The 25,343-nt window shown below is 44.9% G+C and overlaps 2 protein-coding genes across 6 annotated transcripts in view; one reads left to right on the plus strand and one right to left on the minus strand.

The window, feature by feature from the left end:
- Positions 1–4,433, minus strand: part of LOC135913666 (serine/threonine-protein kinase par-1-like) — a 110,812-nt gene extending 106,379 nt beyond the window's left edge. For all 3 annotated transcript variants that reach the window (XM_070541126.1, XM_065446228.2, XM_065446227.2), the window contains exon 1: positions 3,253–4,433. In XM_070541126.1, the coding sequence (XP_070397227.1) occupies positions 3,253–3,411 (159 nt within the window). In that variant the 5' untranslated portion in view covers positions 3,412–4,433. The remainder of the gene's footprint in view (positions 1–3,252) is intronic.
- A 260-nt stretch (positions 4,434–4,693) lies between these two features.
- Positions 4,694–25,343, plus strand: part of Oseg1 (intraflagellar transport protein Oseg1) — an 88,556-nt gene continuing 67,906 nt past the window's right edge. For all 3 annotated transcript variants that reach the window (XM_065446230.1, XM_065446231.2, XM_065446232.2), the window contains exons 1-9: positions 4,694–4,888; positions 7,517–7,747; positions 8,492–8,568; positions 9,368–9,501; positions 11,839–11,918; positions 17,261–17,531; positions 22,611–22,749; positions 22,901–22,959; positions 24,689–24,838. In XM_065446230.1, coding sequence (XP_065302302.1) covers positions 4,830–4,888; positions 7,517–7,747; positions 8,492–8,568; positions 9,368–9,501; positions 11,839–11,918; positions 17,261–17,531; positions 22,611–22,749; positions 22,901–22,959; positions 24,689–24,838 — 1,200 coding nt within the window. In that variant the 5' untranslated portion in view covers positions 4,694–4,829. The remainder of the gene's footprint in view (positions 4,889–7,516; positions 7,748–8,491; positions 8,569–9,367; positions 9,502–11,838; positions 11,919–17,260; positions 17,532–22,610; positions 22,750–22,900; positions 22,960–24,688; positions 24,839–25,343) is intronic.

Below are 25,343 nucleotides of genomic sequence, written 5' to 3' on the forward strand. Positions count from 1 at the left end.
TTCGAAGACCCATCTCTATGGCGTCTCCCAGCGCCCGCGTGTTGCTTCGGGATTTTCTGTCCTATAACAGATATTATTTGAACGCGACAGCGTTAACGGCACCGTGTCGCAGAAAATCCGATGTCAGCGTCCGGCGCAGGCATCACGTGAGCGAAAAATTCCCGTATATGTATCCGTATAGGTATATGTATACGCCACGCCTTGCTATATAACGGACATACGGTATATGCCGGTTATCTTGAAACACGTTCTAGTTGCTCATACCGTGTCTTAATTTCTTGACAAAGTTATTTCTCGGACTAGTGAGAATGACAGCCCACAAACAAATGTTACGAAACAAAAAACACCGACAGCGCATGGCTTTATGTGAGATCTTCCCAGGCTTAAATATTAAAAGTGCGAAACAATAACGGAAACCTGAAAATTATGTAATTTTTCTTGTCGCGGCTGTGCACTACCTCCGGGATCGGCCCATGCAAGAGGCCGCGTTTCTATCAGAAAGCCCGCCTTCCTCCATAGAGTTCGCCGCCAGCGTTTCCCGGTAAACATTACGGTTATACAGGCTGCATGCAGTTGCCGGGAGGTGTGAGAAGTCGGGGATCTTTCAGTGATGTCGCGTTCCACTCTTAAGTGCCCTCCATTTTTTCTTTTTGATCTCACGACCATACAATGGCTGCATGCATACGCATACGTACGCAGACATTCCCCCTGCCCCGCAAGAGCTGTCGAAGCATAGAATCCGGGAGAAAAAGAAATAATTTAAAATTATGCAGGTCCAACGCGCATCTTGAAATCTGTATGTCGTGCGAAGCTTTCGGGAAGCGGTTAATGAAATGCTATAAATTTGCATTCCATTCCTGCTGCGTCTTTGGAGTAAAGCAGCCTGTCGCGCGCGCACGCGTTTTCACGTGCCCGTGCCACGCAGTGTGACAAATCCTACATAGGCTCGCATTTAATAATTTTTTCTCCTTATTTATTTCTAAGTGCACCACCCGCTTGTTGGCCAAACACTCGCTGTAGCTACGTGACGTTGTGTGCAAATCATCACTGTAGATCATTTCAGACAGCTAGTCGACGTTGACACGATACAAGTATATGTGCGACTGTGGCCTGGGGGGGGGGGGGGGGGGGGCTATTCTGCAAGTGTCAACCTAGTGGACATGTCCATTTCGTCTGCTGCTGAACTGTTGATTGCAAGTGAATGGCTGGGAGCGCCTGTCTCCTCCTGACGCACACCCCAGCCCAGCTAATCGCAACTTCAGCAGCAGACGATATGGACATGTCCACTAGGTGGATTAGTGAAGCATCGGTTATCTACTGCAGGAGAGCAGCAACGGCAGCACCATTACACGGTCGGGAAAGTCCGGTAGGGTTTGCTAAGAAAGCTTCGCTTAAAAAAAGAGTTATGTGCAGAAAACGCAACCGCGCAAGTTTTGAAAATGTGGTGGAGCAACTCCCCGTGGGGCCATATTTAGTGCCCTCGAAATCTGGTGCCAAAGCCACAGAGAGGTGCCACTGTTTCGTTATTTCCGTGTTCCAAAAAACTTTCCTGGTCGGATGTAATGTACGTAACCATTGCGCGAATATTTAATGGAACGCTCAACTTAAATATGCGACCAGTTGAAAAATATGTCCCAAGTGCCTGTGTTCAAACACCCGATTATATGCGAACGTAGACGTCAAGACATCACTGACTGATATTTGCTGTGTAAGTTACCCGTTGAAGAATCTCTCCAACGGAACTTTTTTTTTTTACCACTTATGGTGTACATTCTGCACAGTTGGTTATGCGGTATGCCGTACCGGTGGGTTCCCGGTTAATTTTGACCACCTCGATTTCATTGACGCGCACCCGAAGCACGCTACGAGGGAGCTACTGCAGCGCAAATGCGGCCGCTGAGGCCGGCAATCGAACCGTCGACCTCGTTCTCGGCAGCGCAACGCGCACAGCGGCGGGGCTCACATTCTGACTATCTTGCCCCGTGCTTTCTATCCCTGCAGCGTGAGATGAAACGACCTCATATTGCCATTACAGCTGATTACGTAATTACGTACAGCTGATTACGTAACCGCGCTCCTGTTATGCGCATTGGCATAGTTGGCTAGACAAAGCCCCCACCACCCATTCATGCGCTGGCTAATGCCACGCATATCGCCGAAGAACAATACAGGCGACCGACTTCACCGAACAAACAAGCCACACACAAAGGTCGTGGGTGCGCACGCGGATGAAGAACAAACGCGCGGTACGGTACGGATGATCCACGGACGGCGAGGGGAACGTCGCTGGGACGCGGCGAAGGTAGTCCGTGGGTTTCCGTACGCGAATGTACTACACACACACACAGATGCCAGCGGCCGCTTACGCGTGCCCGAGGCGAGACCTTCGAGGAGCGCAGGCGTGCCACACCAGCAGGTAACAAAACACCCCCGAGTATTCCCTCACGGCCGAACCGACGACGCTCACGCCTCGAGGAGGCCCGATCGAAGAGGCCCATTTACGCGCGTCGTTAAAAGCCGCCGTTCAAGCGCGCTCGGCCATACGGACTCGAGTTTCGCCTGTCCCGCTAATAGAGCCCACGCTCTCGCAAGAATCGCCGTCAAGTGTCATTTGCAAACGTCGAGAGGAAGACGGTAGGACAATCGACCGTTCCCGAGCGGCTGATTGATGCGCGGGCAGCAGCTCCGCCTGATTGTTTCAAATTGGTGCCGTCCGCTACGGACACAAACGCAAATGTCCCGAGAGCGAGCATCTGCCGGGATCAAGGTTAGCGAGTCGCGTAACCGTACCCCGCTCCCGCTGACACCCCGCGCAATCGAAGGTGAAAACTGGAACGCGATCGCGCGCCGCATGCATACATCGGCATTGCGCAATCGTGCGCGGCTCGCTCGACGAAAGTCTGTGCGCGCAACAAGCGGTGTAGCGGACACCGTAACCGCTCGCTACGCGGGCAAACTACACCGCTAGAGGCCTCGCGATATTCGGTTAAATCCGGATGGATGTGGAACGGCGCGCGCTCGATCTGCAAACAGCTGTCGGTGTAGGTGTCGTCTGCTGCGCGTTTCCAAGCGCAGCCAGCCTCGCGACTCGCCCGGGTCGGGATCGGTCAAACAACCATAATGCGATTCCGGTGCACACGACGCAGGCAAGGCGGTGGCGATTCGAAAGAACGAAGAACAACGCAGTAAGCAGTCGGCACGCAAGCACCAGCTGCGAGAGAATGCGAGCGAGATCAGTCGGGGATGACTCACCTCCTGGTTTGTCGCCCGGTTAATGGCCAGTTGCACCTTGCCATAAGTCCCCTGTCCCAGCTTCCGAATCACCTGGAAGCGCTGCTTCAACTTGTGCTTCTTCTCGCCTTTCTCCTCGGCCGCCGCGGGCGGCGGTTCGACGTCCTGCTGGACCACCATGGTGGTGGTGCTGCGTGTGTCTTCGCAACGTCGACAAGGCACACCACGTCGCTGTCACTCGTCGTATCCGCGCCGCTGTGGAATCAGCGCGTAGCGCGCGACATCGGGCACTACCCAGCGCACACCGCTAGCACCGCTGTCGCCGGAGGCGCGTCGACGACTCGTCCGGATGCTGAAGCAGCAGACACACGCGGGAGGATGCGGAGATTGCCGGTCGTCGGACACTCGAGACGGGACGTTCGGGCATGTGGTCGTCACCGAGTAGCGCACGTGTAGCGCCTGCTACCACCGCCGCCCGATTATGCGGAACGCGTTGCGGTGGACAGCGAGCACGCTGTCACGGGCACGGACGCCGAAAGGAATGAGCGGTGTGCGGCCGCCGGCTGCTGCCGATGGCTCTCCGGCGCTGGGCTGCGGAAGGGACGCTGCGGACGACGACGTCATCACCGAAAAGTGGTGCTAATTTTAGCGGCCCGATCTCATGTTACGAACTTAGCCCAGTGATCTCGCCTCAGCTGCTCGCTGCCGCCGCCTCGTCGCCCATCCGCCGTAGCTGCTGCTCCCAAGTCTGCGTGCGACTCCTCCTTCTCTGCCCTCTCTCGTTTCCTCCTCGCTTCTTTGGGCGATGGAGAGCGCCTGGCGCGACCAACCGATCAGCCTGCACCTGTCGGCTGCTCGTCGAGCTCGCGCTGCGAAGAGTCCGATTCGCTTTGAAAACAGCTTTTCAAACCCGGGTTCTCGACCTGAACGCGCGCCCGACACCTTCTCGGTATTGGAGGAACACTTTCAACACCGTGTCACGTCTTCGGCAACGTAATACGAAGCAAATAATTTGTCAAGGAGACGCCGGGTGTGTGCATGCGGTTAACGGTTCACTCTTTCCCGCCGTTCGTCATATGTATAACGACAAAAAAATGGTTGATACAGACACGGAAACCTTCGGCTTAGTAGCGCGCTATATTTATGCGCAATATAAAATGGGCAGGTCAGCGACAGCAATTCCACTGAATCAGAAGCGCACGACCCATGACACGAGAGCGTTTTGTTTTGCTCATCAATTATTCTGTGCGGCTTTGACCAACGTTGCCAGCGCATATTTTGTTTCCTGCTGAGTGAAGAAGTATTGCGTTTTTAAAATATCGCCTAATAAATTTCACGCTTGGCCTAAATTATCCAAAAAATAGTTACAACAAAAAAGCTTTTGTTGAGTTTGTAAATTTTGCTTTTACATTTGGTTGATTTTGGTTGCAATTTTTTTTTACGATTTTTGATCTGTCTAACGGTCATTGTCATCAGCAACATATCGGTGTCACCATGGCGACAGTTAGCAACGCGTGTGTTTTGAAGTTGCGTTTTCGGCGACGATCATGTAACCATCTTGGACGTGCACTTTCCAAAGGTTCACATCGCTTTCAACGATGCGAGCTGTCGCGCTCTGGGTGGACAAAGTCCATGACCGTGAGAACAACGAGCAATGGTAAACAAAATGATCGAAGTGTCGAACGCTGACGCCTTTGTGTCGGCTTCGTATTGCAGTCCCCTCAGCGCACTAGCGTTTTACTTGGAATCAAGAACTAAGCTAGAGAATGCCTTCTGACAGTCGAAGTGAGAAATGCATATAGAACTCATGAAGTTAAGTACTCTTGTGTTATCTGATCTGCTGAATTGTAGCTCCTGCAATGCTTGACAAAAACCAGTGACAGTTCCATGCAGTAAAGTTATCTACGCATTCTAACGTACGTGAAACATAAAATTCTACCAGGAAAGTCGTGCGTATTTCTTTTTTTTTCGACTACGTTTGCTGCGTGCTACATGAAAAAAAAACGCTAAGCAACGCATATTGTGAGGCACACGTCGAGAATAACGTCCGCCGAGATCGAGCTCCTCCAGGCCCGCAAGGCTTTCCATGTCGTTACATGATGTCGGTGTCGTCAGACAGATCACTAAAGTCTACAGAAGTTCACATAAAGACCGCTAGAAACTTTGAAGAATTTCCGCCAGGCCTTATTGCCAGCGCTATCTAAGTTGATTTCAACTATATTGATCGTGCGAGCTTCAACAAGCACTCTAGCTCTCGCACAAGGTCTCGATTTCTGCATCTCAACAAGTATTCTCGTCTGCCTGCGGCGATCATTAAAAACCATCCGCGCTCACATAATTAAGGCGTGGAGGACGCGAGCGTGGATATGAGCTTTTAGCTTTTGACACTGTAAGATGATGTATGTGATTTCATATCACAACATACTAATGACGTAATGAACTAATGTTTCATGAATGCATTTATGGTATCAATGCATAGAAACAAGGGAATGGAAAACAATGAGATTAGCTGTGCATTAGATTATAAGCTTGTTTCTGGGTGACAATTATAAGTTTTTTGCATCCACCCACTTGGCCGGAATGTACTCTGCGCTACTTGTTTCTGGGTTGGTTGGTTAATACTTATCACGGTGTAATGAGACGCGAAACAAAGTGACAATCTTTCCTGTCTTGGTCTTGCTTCGCTTTGTTTATGTCCCGTTACCATGTAATAAATACCTTGGTACCATGTATTGAGGACATGTGAATGCAGCTTACTATTGGTAACAAAACTAATTATTGCACTTTCGTAATTGTGTGGAAAAAGCAGGATGCACAGCAGTGGTGCAATCGAGATTGTACACTGCTGCAACTGAAGCATCTCTCACGAAGTAAAGAAATTTTCCACGGTTTCTGAGAGTTTTATCTTGTTGCCGAGTTGAAGACATTCAGCTCGTCCAATCATTTGTAACCTGTTAAGATAATCAGACCAGGGGAATAAAGAAAGAAGGAAATGGTCATGTGAACTAGGCTTTGGACTACCTATAAGTTATAATTTCACTTGGATGGCGATGTAAGAAAGGCAGAATAGAGGCTGGATGTCTCAGATTCAAAATTTGCTTCTGGCTGTTTTGCTGGATTGATTGCGGCAATACAGGTGTGGATTACTGTGCAGCCAAGTGGTCCTGTATTACAGCAGAGTTCCATGTAGAAAGCCTGTGCACTGAGATGTCAACCTATGTTAAGAAAAATTGTTTATTCTGTACAGCCTTCCACAGTAATGGCCCCAGTAAGTCACTCAATCAATAAGCTTTTTTTTTTATTTCAGATAACACTTGTGAAAGACAGCATTGGTCTAAGCACATTACGCTTGTTGATCAGCCAGGCAGCAGATGTAATATTTAAATATGTCTCACCACATCACTTGCTACAATATATTTTTACAAATTCACAATAGTCATCTGAACGAAAATTAAGAAGTAAATGACAGTAAAAGCAAAATTTATACTTAGAAATCAAAACCTGTGTTCTGAAGAAAAAAAATGTATTTGATGTCAGCATATTGCAATACATGAAAGGACCCTTATACTGCATTATATATTGGCCCCTATAATCACACACTATTTTCAAATTTTTCATGCATTTTTCTTTTAGAAGTAATTCCGAGCAAGCCATCATATCATCATTTCATCGTCATGAACTTGATTTAAAACTTGGAGCATAATGTTCACGTCTTTTGTAACCATATTTAGTATAGCAACGTGGTTTAGTGAAATGCTCTGTTTGACGTAATGTTCCATTTATGGGAACAAATATCTTAAAATCACTAAAGAAATAACACCGCATAAGCACAACAATATTAAAAGGTTGCATTCGTTGCCAAGCTGCAGGTCAAGCTGCATCAGGGCATTAAAAACAAGCGATGAATGTTTAGAGGATGCTCAAGAGGAGTATTAAATTGTACATTAGTCAGATACATTATTGCAATATCAAAGTGCCCTCTCTTATGCTGAGAGAAGCCTTGATGAACCAGAAAAGACAAAGTGAAAGAAAGATCGGTTGCACTGTGTACACAAATATAGGGAATTGTTTTCTGACAAAGAGGGGCAATATCGCATTCTATAGTAATCAAAGGCTCAACCTGGCATGCTTTTAAAATATCTCTTGCACCAGAATGGCCAAAATACAAGTTTCTTGGCCAAATGTTAATGACAGAGTCTTGAAAATGTCAGGGTATTTTCACTTTCTTTTTGTCCTCGTTTCATTTTCATTGAGTATTAGAGGCGCTTGCTTCTTTCTTGCACAGCATATACGATCTGGTCTTCAAGCCGGATGGCAGCCAACTCATAGTCGCAGCCGGCACGCGGGTCCTTGTGTACGACACGTCAGATGGTGCGCTCGTCCAGCCACTGAAAGGCCACAAGGACAGCGTCTACTGCGTCTCTTATGCCAGAGACGGCAAACGTTTCGCGTCTGGAAGTGCCGACAAGCAGGTCATCATCTGGACGGCGAGCCTGGAGGGCATTCTCAAGTATTCGTACGTAAACACGTGCAATCTCGTAAATGTGGCCACATGATGCGTGATTGCCTGCTGTTATTGTTGAGCACTTCTTTAGAGCTTGTTATGATTGTTTGGCATACAACATGAGTGTTCAAATGTAGCTCTCATCTTTTGAGAAGCTCACAGACTCGAATGTTGGCACAAAAGTGTGAAGAGAATGTGCAAGAAAAAAACATCACTGCGATTTAGACGTTGGTCATCTCTGCTGCATAACACGAGTAGAGTTCAATAGTGTAAAGCAATTGGCAGCCGTCTTCAGCTACTCTAAAAAAGAATTGGCCACATTTAGTGGTGCGTACAGCAGCAGACAATGGCTTGCATTTCTTTACAGTGTCTGTATGTCTCTTTGCATGAGGTGCAGGCTTGTGCTAGTAAATGCCTGTCTGACATCGTACGATTTTTAACTCTTCAAAAGGCTGTGCTTCAAGTCGTGTGACTCAGTGATATTTGTTTCTACTGCTGCTAGTGCGCATGTTTTAAAATGATTAAATTAAGCCCTAAAGTTCCTGTTGTGCTTGTTCTTTGTGTTATATATTATCTTATAACTACTATTTCACTGGCAACATATTCATCAGTTTTTTTTTTTTACAGACTGAACCATTCAGTCTATAACATTCAGTCTATGTTGCATACAGACATGGGTCTGTATGCAACATAGACTGAATGTTATCCGTAAGCAAGGGGTCGTTCTCCTGCTTCTGTCATCTTTCTCCTTTTCAGACACCACGACTCCGTTCAGTGCCTTACTTACAATCCTCTCACCCACACACTTGTCAGCTGCTCTTGCTCCGATTTTGGTGAGTACACTGGTGACGTTTTCTTACTGTACTAATGTCGTTAGGTTGCATGGAGGCTTTTGCACTTTTGGCCTGCAGTGTGGTACACTTGGAAGGGCATTTCAATTTTTCACTTCCTCACCAGCAGCTTATAAGTTTTCTATGTCTGTCGCTCGGCTTGTGAGGCAAATGTGCCATGCTAAAATTTAATTAAAGGCAAATCTGCCGGTATAGTCATTTAACCACTGCAGTGAGTAGTATGTGGACATTTCTACAATTAGGCACGCATGACTCTATTGGAAAGCACACTATGGCTTCCTTTGCTGTTTTGTTGTGTCGACTCCACAACATTTCTTTGGAACAGTTGAGCACTTTACGTTCATAACTCCTTAATGCTGTCACATAACTCTGGGTGCTTATATAAGCCTCAGTGCTTTTGAGTATGCATGCGAGTAGACCTAGACAACATTCATGACGTTGCAGTCACAGTGGGTGATTATGTTTTACATTTAGACAGCTCTTGTTCAACATGTACAGAAAACTGTACTGAGACTAAGTGAGACTAGTCATGGTCATGCGAGCCTTTGTTAATAGATTAGGTTAAATGAGAAACAAGACACCTGTTCACAGACCATACTATGAAAGTTCACGCAAACGCACTCTGTGGCCAATTACTCCCATTCTGGATGTTGCATTGTACTGGCACTGTGCGTAAATGCTAGAACCAGACTAGTCCTCCTTGTATGAAACTCTGTGGTCATCATGTCATTACTCTCGCCTCGTCATGTCATTAAGATGGACTACTCGGTGTCATGTGCAGGGCTCTGGTCTTCAGAGCAAAAGTCGGTCTCCAAACACCGCACCAGCGGAAGAGTTACCAGTGCAAGCTGGAACCCGGATGGCCAGTTCTTGGCACTTGGACTCGCGACTGGCAGTGTCACCATCCGTGGAAGGGTGGGCCATTTACCTGCAAACTTTCCCAAACTTCCTGTGACATTTACAAATTTGGGCTTATTCTGCGATTTTTGTGTCATCATGTCTTACGGGTGTCAAAAACTGTTGAAAGAGGGGCAGCACAAGGTTGTAAAAAAAATGCATCCAGGAAAGCATTTGTGATGGTACTTGCACCACCCTTGTCTGGCAGTACAAGTCACCATACAAGCATAGCCTTTCATATACTTTTTAGTAACTGTGTCTGAGGTTCCACAGAATTACAGTGATAATGCCCGGAATTCTGTCAATTCCTGACAGTAGGGCTGAATGTAAATAAATATTTAGTATTGCAAATAAGAACCAGACGTAGTTTCACTTGTCTTTCTCTGACCATACCCATGGAAGTCTTCTGATATTGAAAACACTCTTAAAGGGACACTAAAGGCAAATGTTAAGTCCACTTGGACTGTTAAAATATCATTCCGTAAACATCGCAACATTTGTTTCATGCTGAATAAAGGCTTAGCATGAGCAGGAATTATCCATTAAATGTTCTATGAACCTCCTGTATCCCTAAAAGGAACATCTATTAGAGGTCACTTATGTCCATCTGCGACATCCTTTCAATGTTACAGCAACGTGATCTGGATGGGACTTAGATTATCCATAGTACGTATTTGTAATGTTGTTTGGATAAATATAGATATCCATGGGATGTGTGCAACATCTAAAACATAACATTCTATGGAAATCTGTGGGACATAAATAGTTCACTGGGTTAGTTTCAAGTGAAAATCGTGTCTGAAGGTTCTGCATACCTTTAGTGCAGTTCAAATTGCTCGCCCCGGAGCATGGGAGTGCTGATGTTGCATACGCCATCAGCGCCTTTTACTGCCATCAGGGAGTAAAATGGCGGCCAACAGACGGCGCTACATTTTTTAGCGCATTGGCCTACATGGCCAATGCGCTAAAAAATATAGCGCCGCAAGAACCGAGTTAAGATCCCGATGGCCAAGACAAAGCGTTGAATTCGCCACTGCAGCTGCTTTCGGGCAAGTGGCATGGACCATTCGGGTGACCCGCGACACCACATGGCCATGGGATTCTCTGCTACTTGCAGTGTGCGACTTTCGCAAGTCAGCAAAACCAGCGCTTCACTAAGTGATAACAAAACTATCGAAACGTGAAAGCTCGAGCAATGCAGAGTAGAGTGAAAACGAAACCTTTAGTCTGACCATGTCGTTGTGAAGGGTAATATCAATGAGTCTTTTTTTCTAAACATGAAATAGAACTGGAGAAGTCGCATTTTATTCCATCTTATAATGCAATGCAACTGCCTATTTATTAGGACAGTTTGAGTACTTGTGACAGAATTTTAATGAGGAGTGCCTTTGTCATTGGACTAGTACTTGAATGTCCCGGGTGAGTTGCAAATTCTGCCCCTTTATTTACCTCAATTTTATAATTACTAAAACGTTGTTCGCGATAATATTGACACCTTAGACGTTCTCCAGCATCAATCTATCAATTTGGCTTGACTTAATATTTGGCTTTAGTGTCCCGTTAAGACAAGTTCCGGAAGCGGGCAAAATCAGCAACGTCAGATTTGTTGAAGGAAACGCTGTTCTCTAAAAACAATGCGTTACTTGTCAGGCTGTGCTCTTCCAAGTTTGGTGCTGCTTGGGGGCCTCATCCATAGGTAATTCATCACTTATTAAGTGCATATGTACCCCACAACATAAGTGCACCCAAGACAAGCTTAAAAAATGAAGAAATACTGCGGTAAAATTACCTTGTGTTGCAGGGAGTAAATAGTGGAAATCATCTCCACAATAATTTTACTAATTTTAATGTTGGCTTTTTTTTGGAGGTATGCACCTAAATCTTTTTCTGTAAAGAATGTAAAGAAAACAAGTTGAATCAACTTAAATGAAATGGTGATTATGTCCTTTTTTGTATGTGGAGGGCACATTTTTGTGAAAAACACGTTTTTGTGTAAGTACCACGTCAGTTTGCACTTACCTAAGGATATTCAACATCCTTCGTGTGTGCATTGTGGGCTCACAAGGGTGCCTTTTTTTATGTGTTTGTTTTTTTGCTGTTGCCGAGTCAGCCCATAGGTACCAGATGCCTGTTTTTCCCTGTCTTTTCATTCGTGCGCTTTGACATGTTGCATCTGTACATGTCAGTAAGTGCAAACGGTTGTTAGTGGCCTTGGCACCTGGCTTTTGTCTAGCTAAACCAGTCGGCACAGTCTTTCATGACCACATTAAAGTCAACACTTATGAGTGGAATTTGAAAAAGCGGATGTGTTTAAAATGTGCCCGGCCTTTCATCTTTGCACAAATCTTGTTGCAGTCTGGTGAAGAAGTTGTGCGCATTGACAGACCTGGTGGACCAAAGGCGGCAGTTTGGGGCGTCTGCTGGAACCCTGTGAAGTATGTTGATAAGAAATATGTGCCAGTGGTTTCTAAATGGTCGCGAGCATTTACCAAAAAGTCTGATCTGCTCACTTCTATAAGTCATTGCCTCGGTACTTATCACCAGAAAGGTAATTTCAAATTTTGACACTTGGCTACTTTGATATTGTTGGTTTTCTGTCATATCTGTAGACAGACAATTTTCACTGCACTGATGCAAATAAATTTAAATATAGACACCACCATTGTAGTTAGCTAAAAGTGATGCAGGACCCAGAATGTTGGGTACCAGTGTGGCTCCTCAGAAGGAGGTCCAAGATTAGATGCCATTCATAGTGCACTGAAAATGTCTGAGCAGATCTGTTGGAATTAGTCATCTGAGAAACACCAAATGCATGCAGGTTTGCTTAGGCACTATTCAAAAGCTGCTAATAAGGTAGTTAGTAGGGATGTGTGAATACTCGAATATTCTATTTCTAATCGAATGTTATTACACAGCACTGCAACTTTGCCAAGATTGCTTCAATAGTATGCACAACTCATTCATAATCAATTTAACCAAAGAGCCATTTTTTTGCAGTTGGCCTTTGGTATGGGTTGTAAAGATGTCAGCAACAACTCAGCAATTATGAATATTTCTTTTGTTTTTTTTCTACTGCAAGAGCAGCTAAAAGCTTGAAACTTGGTTTGCCATGTCTACCTCTCATTTCCACGTGACATCAGTGCCCATCATCGTCGTTGCTGTGTCATTGTCATCTGTACCCACCACATTGGCTCAGTGTTATTTGGCACGAGACCGTGAGCTTGATTCCTGGTCGCGGCAGCTGCATTTCAATGGGGCCGAAGTGTAATAAACATTTGTGTACTTAGATGTAGGTGCATGTTAAGGAACGTGAGGAGATCAAAATTAGTCTGTAGCTCTTCACTACAGTGTCTCCCAGAGCTGCAGAGTTACCATGGGGCATTAAACCCCATGAATCGATAAAATCGCTCAGTCACTGATGTCAGCCCATTACTGCATTTGCTATGTCACACTTGTCATAGGGCAAGGAAATATCCTTCGCAGATGTAGGCCAATCTCGCAACAAAAGGACAGGGAAGTTGCATGAGCGTGTTCTTACACCCCTTGGGAAGGACTGGGCAATGTTGAATTTTCTGGCTCACGGCCTTGCCCAAATGCAGCAGCAGCTGTGGCTACGTTCGAGTGCAACCGGGGCTGGCTGTGACAGCTCCAAAGCAGGCTGTGTTGAAGCACCACGGCGTAGGCTTTCACCGCCCCAGCCGTGTACAAATTCTTAGCTAACCTCCAATGTGAATCCGGTACAATGTGACATGAGAAGCAATGATTTCAGGTTATACATTATCACGCATGTAAGGTGTTGTGTGTTTGAGTTAGATATACACAAGATTACCTTTGTATTATATTCATTTATTACAGTGAAATCCCAATAATTTAAAATCTCTTAATTTGAATGGAAGAATAATTTGAAGTCATCTGGCAGTCTTGGCAAAGTCCCATGTTTTTGAATAAGGAAGAACTCCTGTGAATTCTAACTCCAAAAAACCAAGCAACGTATATTTAAAAAAAAAAATTTCTCACTCCCATGGACCTCCTTTCAGACAAGACCGAGTTGAAAGTGAAGGTTTTATGTGTCCCTAACTACCGTAATGTCGCATGCTGTTAATATGATGTATGCATGGAGAGCCGAGACCAAACCAGAGCAAGCAGCACGGGTCACATCCTTCTAGTGCATGCTTGTTCGCATTACCGCACATAAAGCCACCATTCTTCGTGACTCATTCTCGCACGCTTTCCCTCACACCCACACCAAACGGCGCGCAGGGCGTAATCTTATTGCACTTGGACTTTACACGAAACCTACTGCGTTCTGGCACATGCGCCAGTAGAGGAAAGGTAAGACTTTTCAATGTGAGCCCAGTGATGGCTTTGGTTCTGTGTGCTGTACCGCACTATTGATTGGGTGCTATATTCAAAGGGGCCCTCCTCAGCTTGAACTCTCTTTTGTGCGCCTGAAGTCCCCTTGAAGTTCAATTTAATGAGATTCTACTGTATTATGTTTCAAAGAAAAGTCGGGGCTTCGGCACATATTGCATTGCATTTACATTTGATTGCGACTAAGCCGCATGGAAACCGTTGTGGAATTTTCCTGAACACTTTTCATCATCATCATTATCAGCCTGGTTACGCCCACTGCAGGGCAAAGGCCTCTCCCCTACTTCTCCAACTGCGCCGGTCATGTACTAATTGTGGGCATGTTGTCCCTGCAAACTTCTTTATCTCATCCGCCCACCTAACTTTCTGCCGCCCTCTGCTACGCTTCCCTTCCCTTGGAATCCATTTCGTAACCCTTAAGGTAAGAACACTTTTGCTGTAAAACGAAACTTTGTCCGCCACCACCTCCACCGGGAGTGCAACTTGCATCCCTGCAGCAATGTGCAGTTAATAGCTGGACGCGCTAACTACTGCACTATCATGTAACATTCATGCTTGGTAATTTGTGCAGGGTATGCACAGACACTGATAACAGTAGTGCATCTGCACATCCATTTTAGCGGCCACAACAGGCGATGCTGTAGCAGACGAGGGCAACATTCTGTACATTGCTAACAACAGGTTCTTTAGAAGATTATGGTGTCCGCTGAGAAATGTTACTGCTGTCTCCGTAAATCAGTTTAGAGCTGGTGAAATTGCTGAATTCTGCTGATTGTTCTTTCTTTCTTAATTGTGGGAAGCTGCACACTGCAAGAGTGTTGTTCCTAATGCGTTATAATTATTATAATTTTTTTTTGCCACAAGCACTGCTATTTTTGGCATTGTCCTGATATTCAAATGAAACTGGAAACAAATGAATTATAGCACAGACACATTACCACACAACCTAAAGCTTTTCGGCGTCACTATAAAAGCATAGCATGGACGGTGCAGCTACACAAAGGCAGCTAGCAGCTGCTGGCACATATAGCAAATTTGCATAGTTTCTGTTCCAGTTCACTGCATCAACGTTCGGACAGTTGTCATCTGAAAGGCAGTTTTCTCTTGAAACAGGAGGGGCTAATCCAATGTGGATAAATTCAATTCAGCATTTGCTTGGTAAAAAAAAAAAGAAAGAAGAAGGGGCTTAATAGCAGACAGAAAGAACTTCATTTTGAAGTGGACAGACTTTCCAACATCACTGATGACATGACTGCAAAACATGATACATTTTTGTCCTTTTGTAGATGTCTTTGTTTTGCTAGCAGAAAATCCTACAGAAGTTGCAAGATTGAATGCCTCCCTTTTTCTGGCAGGTGAATGCCAGTTAAAACTAGCCCACTATCACGAATTCCATTGAAAAGTCTTTGGTGCTACCTTCTTGGTCCATCACTGACTGTTATTACCGTCTATTTTTTACTTAGGGTACTTGTATGGCACAATAATGTTTTCTACTCATTGTGGTTACCTGCAACCTCCAAGCTGTCATCACTTGTACAGCAAGCCTTGTCCCTGCAGCTTAAGTGTTGCAGTAATATACGAGTACGTAGCTCACACATGCACTAGACAATGTTGACATTCTATTTTCTATTGACACAGTGGCCTTTTACCAGAGGTGTTGCTGTTATAGCATACATGTGCCAGGGCTGTAACTGAAAGTACACTCAAACACTGTTGTAATGAAATGAGGTATAAGGAAGTAATGAATGTTATGAAGTAAGTGAAATTCTTCTTGAAGTCCCCATTGAGATCCATGCATTTAAAACCTCGTTTTAATGAAGTGAAATTGTCTGGCCGTTGGAAATAACGAACTAGATTCGTCTCCAAAACCAAAATATAACTGACTGTTGTGCACTGAGTACATCGCTTTCCGCGGAATTTGGCACTCGTTCACCACGGCAGTTCATAACTCCCACATCCCTGTGTCTAGTATGTCGTCAAAAAACACTGGTCTTTTTCACCACTGCGTGTAGCTGCACGCCGCCAGCAGCTTCAGTGTCGTACTTTTCCCACTGACCTTTCTTTCTTGTGCATGCTTGGCTGCGCAACTACGTGCGGCATTGCGAAAGATTAGAGCATTCACTTCTGCGTGGCATGCCCCGCAGGCAGGCGCAGCTGGGCGTGACCTCCGTGGTCTCCCCGGCGCAATTTCGAGGGTCGCGCACCCTGCTGCACAGCTACGCGTGGTGGTGTGCAACATTAGTGCTTTCATTTCTCTATTTCTCCACGGCATGCTGCTCGGGCAGATGCACTGGCCTCACAGACCACCCCGGCACACTCTCGGGGGTCACGTCCAGGCTGTGCATTCACGTTTCATCTCTCCCTGCAGCGAACCGCTGGCTGGCAGCTGGACGTGACCTCTGAGATCGCATTGGCATCGGTGCAATCTCGGAAGCCACAAGCTGGCCAGGCCAAGCTCGTGCGGCAAAATTCGCTTACTTCCTCGATCACGCAGAAGAGTGCAGTGTTGTGCGCCACATACTTCTGGAGCATGACGAGCCAAATGGAAAGCGGATGCATGAGACCATCAGAATAGAACAGAATGCAACTATCTAAAGGCTGTTGCGTCAGGTTCCAAGAAGTTGCATGATGTGCCGAAGATTCTTTTGTTCTTTTATTCATATTTCATTGCATGCATGACCATATAGGTAGTGGCTCCATAGGCCGCAAGGCTGTCTTCTTATTTACATGTTTACAATTGGGCACCCCATTGGGCATACATTGCAGTAAATTGCAACAACGGATATGACGAAGTAATTTTGGCTCCCCCCTTCAACTGCATTATAATGAGGTTTGAGTGTAATTATAGCATCTGCATCCATGGAACAATGAAAGGAGATGGATAATGTCACACTGTTGGTTGCATACAGGCAGGTAGGTAAAAGAAACAATGGCGATTAGTAAGGCTATTTATTTGAGTGCACTCGAGCCTACCTACGGAAGCGGTGCTTAAAGTCAGAGATAGTCGGAGGAAACTAAGAACTGTTAAATGTTGCCAGTTGAATTATGTGACTTACAGCCAGCTTCTGTGTGAGGGGCATCACTGTGCATTTGTGATTAAGCAGCATTCATCAAGAATATTCGATACGCTCTGTGTGGATTGTGGACAACTGGTGAAAACAAACTCACCTGGTTAGCAGCTGTAACACTTGTGGTGTAATAACGATCTGATACTGCTAGCACATGTCTTTGCAACAGCTGAAACTAAACATAAGTAACAAAGAGAAGGCAAGCTTGATGACACCGGCAGCATGACATTGTAAACGATAAATAAGTGCCAAAACAAAGTGGGTGCCGTGATATTCATTCCTGGGTTAAAGTGGACTCCCTTATGAGTTTTCGTGCTACCGATGATTTTATGATTCAGGGAGGAAGGTGTTGGAGACGTCCTTGCCGTGGCTGACTGGGCACAGACGCTCAGCTTCTACAACGTGGCCGGCCAGCAGACTGGCCGCGAGCGAGCCTTGGGCTTTGACCCAACATTTGTCAGCTACTTCCCCGGTGGCGAGTACCTCGTGGTGGGTGGCTCGTGCCGTGAGGCTCGCGTTTACACCCGAGATGGCATCTGCGTAGGACCTGCCTCTCAGCAAGCCTCATGGGTGTGGTGCTGTCAAGCGCGCCCGGATGCCAGCCACCTGGTGAGCATGAATGTGGTAGAGTGGTTTTGACCAGGGCTCAGTGTTTGCGGGGTAACTGCTTGTCATCATCAGCAGCAGCCTATTTTTATGTCCACTGCAGGACAAAGGCCTCCTCCCAGCTATCTCCATTCACCTCTCTCTTGTGCCAGTTTACCCCATCTTATTAGTGTTGTTTGCTGGGCCAGTTACTGTCACCCCATCTTATGTCTGTAAATTTCCTAATTTCATCACATCATGTAATTTTCTTTCGCCCTCAGCTGCACTTCACTTATATTGGCACCCATTCTGTAACTCCAAAAAGCCGTCCTATTACACGTCCTATGCATGTCATGTCCTGCCCTATGTATTACATGTCCTGCCCAGCTCCATTTCTTTCTCTTAATGTCAACTAGTATATTGGCCAACCCCATTTGCTCCCTAATCCACACCACTGCCTTGTACCTTAATGTTACGCCTATCATTTTTCATTCCATCACTTGTTGCACAGTCCTCTACTTCTCCTCAAACTTCTTTGTTAAACTCCAAGTTTCTGTCATATACGTTAGCACTGGTAGAATGCAATGATTGTACACACTTCTTTTCAGGGATAGTGGTAAGCTGCCTGTCATGACTTGATCATGCATAGTCATGACACTCTCATGCTTTACTGCTCGTAGTTCATTAGTTAATTTTGCTCCCTTCATCTGCAGTAGCGGCTTGACAGGGGTCTCAACTTCTCAGTACAAGACAGAGACGCACTTGCAGAGTACAAATGCCACGTACATGAACGACATTGGCTCGGCCAGTATATTTGGAATACTTGACATAATGTAACATGTATACATAGATGGCTGTGCACTGCATAAGCAAAATACTATTATCAGCAAACAAAAGAAGCACTTGAATGATGCATTAAGGAAACCCACGACGCAACATCATGATGAACCGGACAATGCAAAATCCTAATTAACTCAAAAAAGTATTAAAACACTGATTGACCTGCTATGTTATTAATTCATGTAGACTCCCAGACAAAGCAGATGCAATCCAGCGAGGAAAATACAAAAATGCTTGTGTATCATGCTTTGACGGCAGGTAGTTGAAAATAATCTAAAGCCCCGCGCTACGCTGTTTCTCATAGGCTGTACGGGGCCTTGGAACATTCAGCCCCATAGTTTTGCTTTGCTCCTTAAACAGGGCTGAGTGCTTGTATAGTGCTTGTACAGTGTACGAGTGCTTCACAATTTTGTATGAGATCATACTTTATCCATTATAATTCAGGATTCTTGTAATTCGAAAATGAACACCTGGGGTCCGTGCAAGTTTGCATTGATGTGTGCCACTCTACTGATATATTCATGCAGAACAAAATGATGCAACCAACTCTGCAGTGGCAGCTGTCATTTTTGCATCAAGCTTAAGAGAGCTACGGCAAGTGTAATTTCAGGATTGCACGATGACAGCTGCGAATAGCAAAAGGTAAAACGAATATTAGTTCCCGCTGCACAAGTAATTAAGACTTCAGCCACCTTGGTGAAAATTCTAATATAAGAAGTAGTAGCCTATTAGGTTATTGACACTTGTATTTGATATATAGGTAGGACAGTAGGGCAAGCCTAATAAGGTATAATGCTAGTAGAATTAGACTAATAGAACTAGGTTGGTAGCCTGTATTAGTGAACAGCCTGTTCAGTTAGGTTGTTCGAAAGTACATCTTCTTAAATAGCTGATTTTTAGCAACACTACACAGGACACAGAAAAAGAACCATAGGAAAAACATCGACTTGTGCCTCTTTTTCTGTGCCCCATGTTGCACTGTTAAAATTGGCTGCACTAGTCAAGCAAGCCTATTAGAGCTGGCACTAATAGATGCACATTAGGCCACTCTAATCGACATACAGTTGCACTGGATAACTAGAGCCGATACTCGTAGCTTGGCACAGTAGCTGCATTTGGTTTTTGTTTACAGTGTTCATCTAAGGTATGTAATTAAGAAGTTAATGCATGCTTTTGCCAATTAGTGGGCTCATCAAAAAGACTATATATATATCACCTGATTTTGACTGCGAAAGTAATGTACAATCAAACCCACTTATAATATACAGTAGACTTTTGTCAGTTTGATTCAGGTTAATTGGATTTTTCGGTTATAATTCGATTCCGACTGAAGCTCCCAGCCAGTACCCATACATTCCTATAGGCCCAAACTTTTGTTATTTCATTGCTAAACGTTGTCTTCATCATATAGTTAGAACTTCACCAGTCTGCACGCGCATGCCTGACCCCTATGGTGACCCTAGCAGCAACCCCTTGGTGGAGATTAGGGGACAGCGAATTCGTTCAACATGCGTCATCTCCTGTCAAAAGCGCCTATTTTTGGCATGCCCTAAGAAGATTTTTAAGCATTACCTGTAGCTCACGCTGTCTCATTACTGTTGTTACCCCATTTTAAGGCACCCCCTCCCCCTTTCTTCTTCAAGGAAATTGGGCCGTAAATTGCGTGTGTGGTTCAATTGGATACGAAACCAAAACCTCCTTATTGGCGTTCATATGCTTTACCGCATAGCACGGATGTATAGCGGCGTAGCTGACTTTAGGTAACCAGATGCTGTTGTGCAACACATATTAGACCATATTAGACCCTTTTTGGGCCAAAGGGCTGTCAAATTGTGACTGCCGACACCAGCTTCAGTGTCGGTAATTGTTGCAGATGTTCAAGGCTGAGTGCATACATAACGTAACTACACGGATATAATGACCATTTATTGCAGAACTGTCAAGGTCGTTATAAGCTGGTTTGACACTGTTACTAAAGAATTATCCTCACATTTATGGTGCCATGGTTTTATTATTTACTTAGGCTTCATAGAAAAACTTGCACAAGACTCATGCATATTCCTATTAGCCTAGTAAGCACCATACCATAACTGATAAAATATGCTAATGTAATAAAAGAAGTTTATACCAACCGGTTAGCATCAAATTCTACAAGACCACTACAGCACTGTATAACAGTGTCTTTACCCATGTCACTTGGCCACTTTTCAACAGTTATTGAGTCGATGGCCATTGAGTTTCTCAAATTCTACTGACTCGAAGGAGTTGTATCCCTGCTACACAAATAACTTTATGGCCGTTGAAATGCTTTAACACCAAGACCCTGTGACTCTAGCATTCCAAGCGACCATTCGGTATCTACAAAGGAGACCAGTACTGTACAAATTATTCTAAGTGCCTAGAAGTGTTCATTGCTGCAGTGCATTTAAAGAACTTATTGAAATAATGTAACACATTTCCCGGTGTATAAGTCATGATTTCTTTTTGAATTTTTTGTCTGTGCATCTTAAAGACAGTGTGACTTATACACATTTTTTTGTTTTGTTCTCTTGAAAAAAGCTGCCGCCAAAATTGGATAGGATGCTATGGCTACACGAAACGTGCTGCGTTGACTTCCTCTGGCAGTTGCTACGAGTTGTGTGCACGCTATAGAGGTACCAGGTTCTTCTTGTGATCGAGTTGCCGAGCGCCATGTGAGAGGGACGGAGCAGCAACGCAAGCACCGGCATGCCGACCACGAGTCGACCGACTCCAAAGTCGTCGCATCTGCAGATCGCTTTCAAGATACAGCGTATGGCTGAGAAAACTACGCAGTTGCTGCCAGAGTACAAGCCACCTCCCCCTCCCTACTGTGCTGCTTTCCCACTTTGCTCCCTTGTGCTTGAGTCGGCTCATCGTCGCATGCTTCCACTCACACATGCAGCATAGGGCACGTGGGGACGATGTTATCGCCCTTGGACTTTATACGAAACATCGCGGCGACCATGACGGCAGAAGTGCGCCTGGGGTGTCCATATTATTGCTTGCGTGTTACCCGCGTGCACGAAATGAAACGTCGATGTATTTTTTTTAATCGCTTACAGAATGAACAGGTGCGTCTTATACACTGGTGCGACTTATATGTTTTTGTTTAGTTTATTTTTCCAGAAAAACTGCTGTTTTGAGGGGGGGGGGGGTGACTTGTACAAAAGTGCAACTTATAAACAGAAAAAACGGTACTACCTTTAGTGACGCTGTTGTTGTACTTGCATATTTTGTATGGATCGTTGTCAGCATTGTTTGAGGGCTCTGGCTACATTGGGGCTTCTTGATGCACGAAAGTAAATTATTTTTACAAGGTAAATAGTTTCCTGGAATTTTCTTTTTTTTTTTAAATCATTGCTTACTGCTCACTAGTCTAAACACACCATTGACAAAGCTGCTCCTGTCCACTGTTTTAAGACCTTCGTGATTTTGAACAGAGTTCCCCGCAACTTTATCCACTCAAAAAGGCTACTGACGCAATGCATATCAAAACTGCTTGCGTAGCAGCACCTGCTTTGCTGTTGACAGACTATTGATTCAAAGGCACCTGCTTTGCTGTTGACAGACTGTTGATTCAAAGGCCTTCTAGATGGCCGTGTGACACCAGTATTAGACTAGCACAAATATGTGTAGTTGACACTTTTTGTCATGGTGATAATGATGTGTTTCCAGCTCCGCAGTCACTCTCAGCACTGCCTCCGACATTTGTTTCTGTTATTCAGAGGCCAGCATCGCAGGGGCGTGGATTTGGACACCACCTATTTGGAATCTTGCTAGTGCGGCACTGTGGTGTTGTGCAATGAGTAGTTCAGCAGTGGGCATCAGTTGGTACTGGAAAAGATTTTCTTTGGCTCAACTTTTATTTCCCTATAAAATAAAAACATGCAAAAGGCAGATATGGTCTCATTAGCCTTCTGCAGTGCTGTGTATACAATTGCCTACATTAGGGTAACACCTGATAATTGGATAAACTACCAAAAATAATTGTGCTATAATTTTTTTTCACATATTATGGGACACTGCATGTTGTACTTGTCCTTCAAGATGGGTTCTTGTGCACCAAGCTCATTTAAAAACAAAGACAAAGCTCTGAAACAAAGAATCTGCTAGCAATTCTTCCTTGTCAGCCTGGTGATGTTAAGAGCAAAGTATTCTTGTGCTATTTGCAGGTGGTGCTGGTTTCTTGGGGATGATTAAAATTCTCTACATTTCCACTACTTCTGGCTCAACATTTTTCAGGCTCTGGGCTGTCAAGATGGCACGATTGCCTACTTCGAGCTGGGCTTCTCCACAGTGCACAGCTTGTACCGCGAACGGTATGCCTACAGAGACAACATGACAGACGTCATCATTCAGCACCTCGTAACAGACGAAAAAGGTATGCATCCCTAATGCTTTCTTTGTTTGTGTGTTACACTTCTTTGCCTGCCTTCCAAATGCTTCCACTTGCTGCAACTTGCAGGATTCCTTGAGTGCAGCGCTTGAATTTTGCTTGCAACTTGTGCCGTTGCTGTTTTCAACCATTGCAGTGCGAATCAAGTGTCGTGACCTGGTCAAGAAATTGGCGATCTACAGGCACCGACTTGCGGTGAGTTCCCTGATGGTGGAGTGTTTGCTGTTGTAGCCCTGGAAAAATTAGGGGACAGTATTCACTGCTATCAAACATTGACCTTTCAAGCTTTTCTGAAGTGGCACCACAGGTGTCTTTGCACGTAAACAATGCTATAGTTGAGATTAAGATGAGTCCTTACTGGTCATGCTGTTTCTAATGTGGACAACCTGTGGACTTTAAGATTCTTAACAGAGTGAGCACCAAGACAAGCAAAGCACAGTCAAGGATGGCAAAGGGTTATGCAGAGGGATTAGGAAATTTTCAGGAGTAGAATGGAATTAGCTGAAATAGGACAGGTGTAATTGGAGATTTCTGGGAGAGGGCTCAGTCCTGTACTCTGCAGGAATAGGCTAAAATGTAATAATGATAAGGGTTAAATGTCCCTGTAACATGACTGCACCTACATTTGAGCAATGCTACCGTGACACAGTTGAGCTATTTTTAGTGTCTACAGAATAGTCTACGTTGACTGCTGAGCTAGCTTTGCTCTTCAGCATTTATGATAACATGTTGTGTGCATCTGTGTGTGTGTGTATGTGTATGTGTGCGCACATGCGTGTGTGTGTAAATTGAAATGCAGCTGCCAATTCACTGCAGACTGTAATAACATTGAATGTCTGTGCTTATTTGCAATTCCTGTGTATGTCTGTACAGTCAGGCAATGTTATGCCAAACCGAGGTATTTTCAATTACAGTCTGGTTATACCATTATGCATGTTATTCAAATTAAATTTTAAGTTTCCGTAGTGGTGGCGTATCGTGCTCACTCAATGCTTGCCCAGTAAACAACAGTGCTATGATGTCTTGGCACAAACAGCACCTCAAGCAGGGTTTGAATTTATAAATATTCTTACATAAGCAGCATTTGTGATTGACCATTACTACGATGATCTTCTGTTTATTGCGCCAATCGCAATAAAAAGTGGCCAACGGATGAAGATTCACTCTTACATAAAAAGAGTTTCATGAATGTAAGCCCAGGTCCTCGGAATAATGTCTCCCATTTGGGTAGAAGTACGAACTAGCTTGTTTTCTCCTAGCCAGGTCGTAGTACAGTCAACATGTGGCAGTTCAAACTCACAGAAAATGATCTTTTTCTTGAATTAAACGAAAGCTTGAATTATCAAAGTTAGGAGAAAATGTGGCCCATAACAGAATTACTGTATGCACATCGGTTATTGTAGGAGCAAATGTACAGTCGCGGCCTCTGCTGGTGGGAACACGGGAGCCGTGGCATCGCTCTGCGGAGAAACCCACCACGGGCGCCTCATGAAGTCTTGCAGTGCATGCGCAATCAAAGTGATTGGCGAAAATCCCGCGGAATTGTGTGCTATGGTGAGTCGTCTGCCAAGACTTCAAGAGGCATTCCACGGAGGGCTGCCACGAACTCCCGTGTTCCCGCTAGCAGTGGCCGCGCCTGTACAGCTATAGCAGATGTACAGAGGAATCTCAACGTACATAGCTACCTCAATGTCAAACACAGGCGTGTTTTAACTCTTCGTACTTTGTGAACATCTTGGCAGTTGCTTTTAATTGTGCCTCTTCATGCTGGGAAACCAGAAAGCTTGAATGAGCCAAGAGCCATGTTCGAATAAAGCTGACATCTGTTATATTGGAAACATAGTGGACCAGCCAAAATATTGTAGTAAGGTTGAGTCAACTGGAAATCTGGATTGTGTGATCCCATGTCACGTGCCACTTACAGGTCCAGCTGCCTGAACGAATCATGGTGTACGAGCTGAGTACCGAGGCCTCTGACGTTAACGACATGCACTACAGACTGCGAGACAAGATCGTCCGCAAGGTGGAGTGCACGCTGCTGGTCGTCTGCTCTGAGCACCTTGTTCTTTGCCAGGTGGGTGCTTCCCCATCACTCAAAGCACCAGATCTCACCTACTATCATCACCGATCACCATCATCACTGATCTGTAGCAACTACTAAAGCCCAGGTTTAAGAGCAAGACAAAGTGCACATTGTGGTTTGCACTAACATTGACAGATGGCGCCATTGTTATGTTCCTGCGAAAATCTACATTTCTTTAATTTACATCTTATGTTGCTACAGACATGAACTTTTGATTTGTTCTGACTGAAATGGGCAAAAAGATGCACCCGCACCTGGTATTAATTTGCGTCTGCTGCAAAATGCAACCTTGGTGTGAAGTTTGAGCATAAGCGAGCCAGTGGTTTAGTCACAACAGTCATGCATACCTGGCACTGCTGTGTATGGCATGGTATATGCTGTAGAGAACCGATAATTAGAGCTAATGGTTAATTCCTGCTTGCCCTGAGGTCCTGTCACAACGACTAGCATTTTTTTAGGGAAAAGCTTTTAGTAGTTGAAATGCTTGAGGTGGACA

Source organism: Dermacentor albipictus, chromosome 6 (assembly GCF_038994185.2).
Source record: "Dermacentor albipictus isolate Rhodes 1998 colony chromosome 6, USDA_Dalb.pri_finalv2, whole genome shotgun sequence".
NCBI lineage: Eukaryota > Metazoa > Arthropoda > Arachnida > Ixodida > Ixodidae > Dermacentor > Dermacentor albipictus.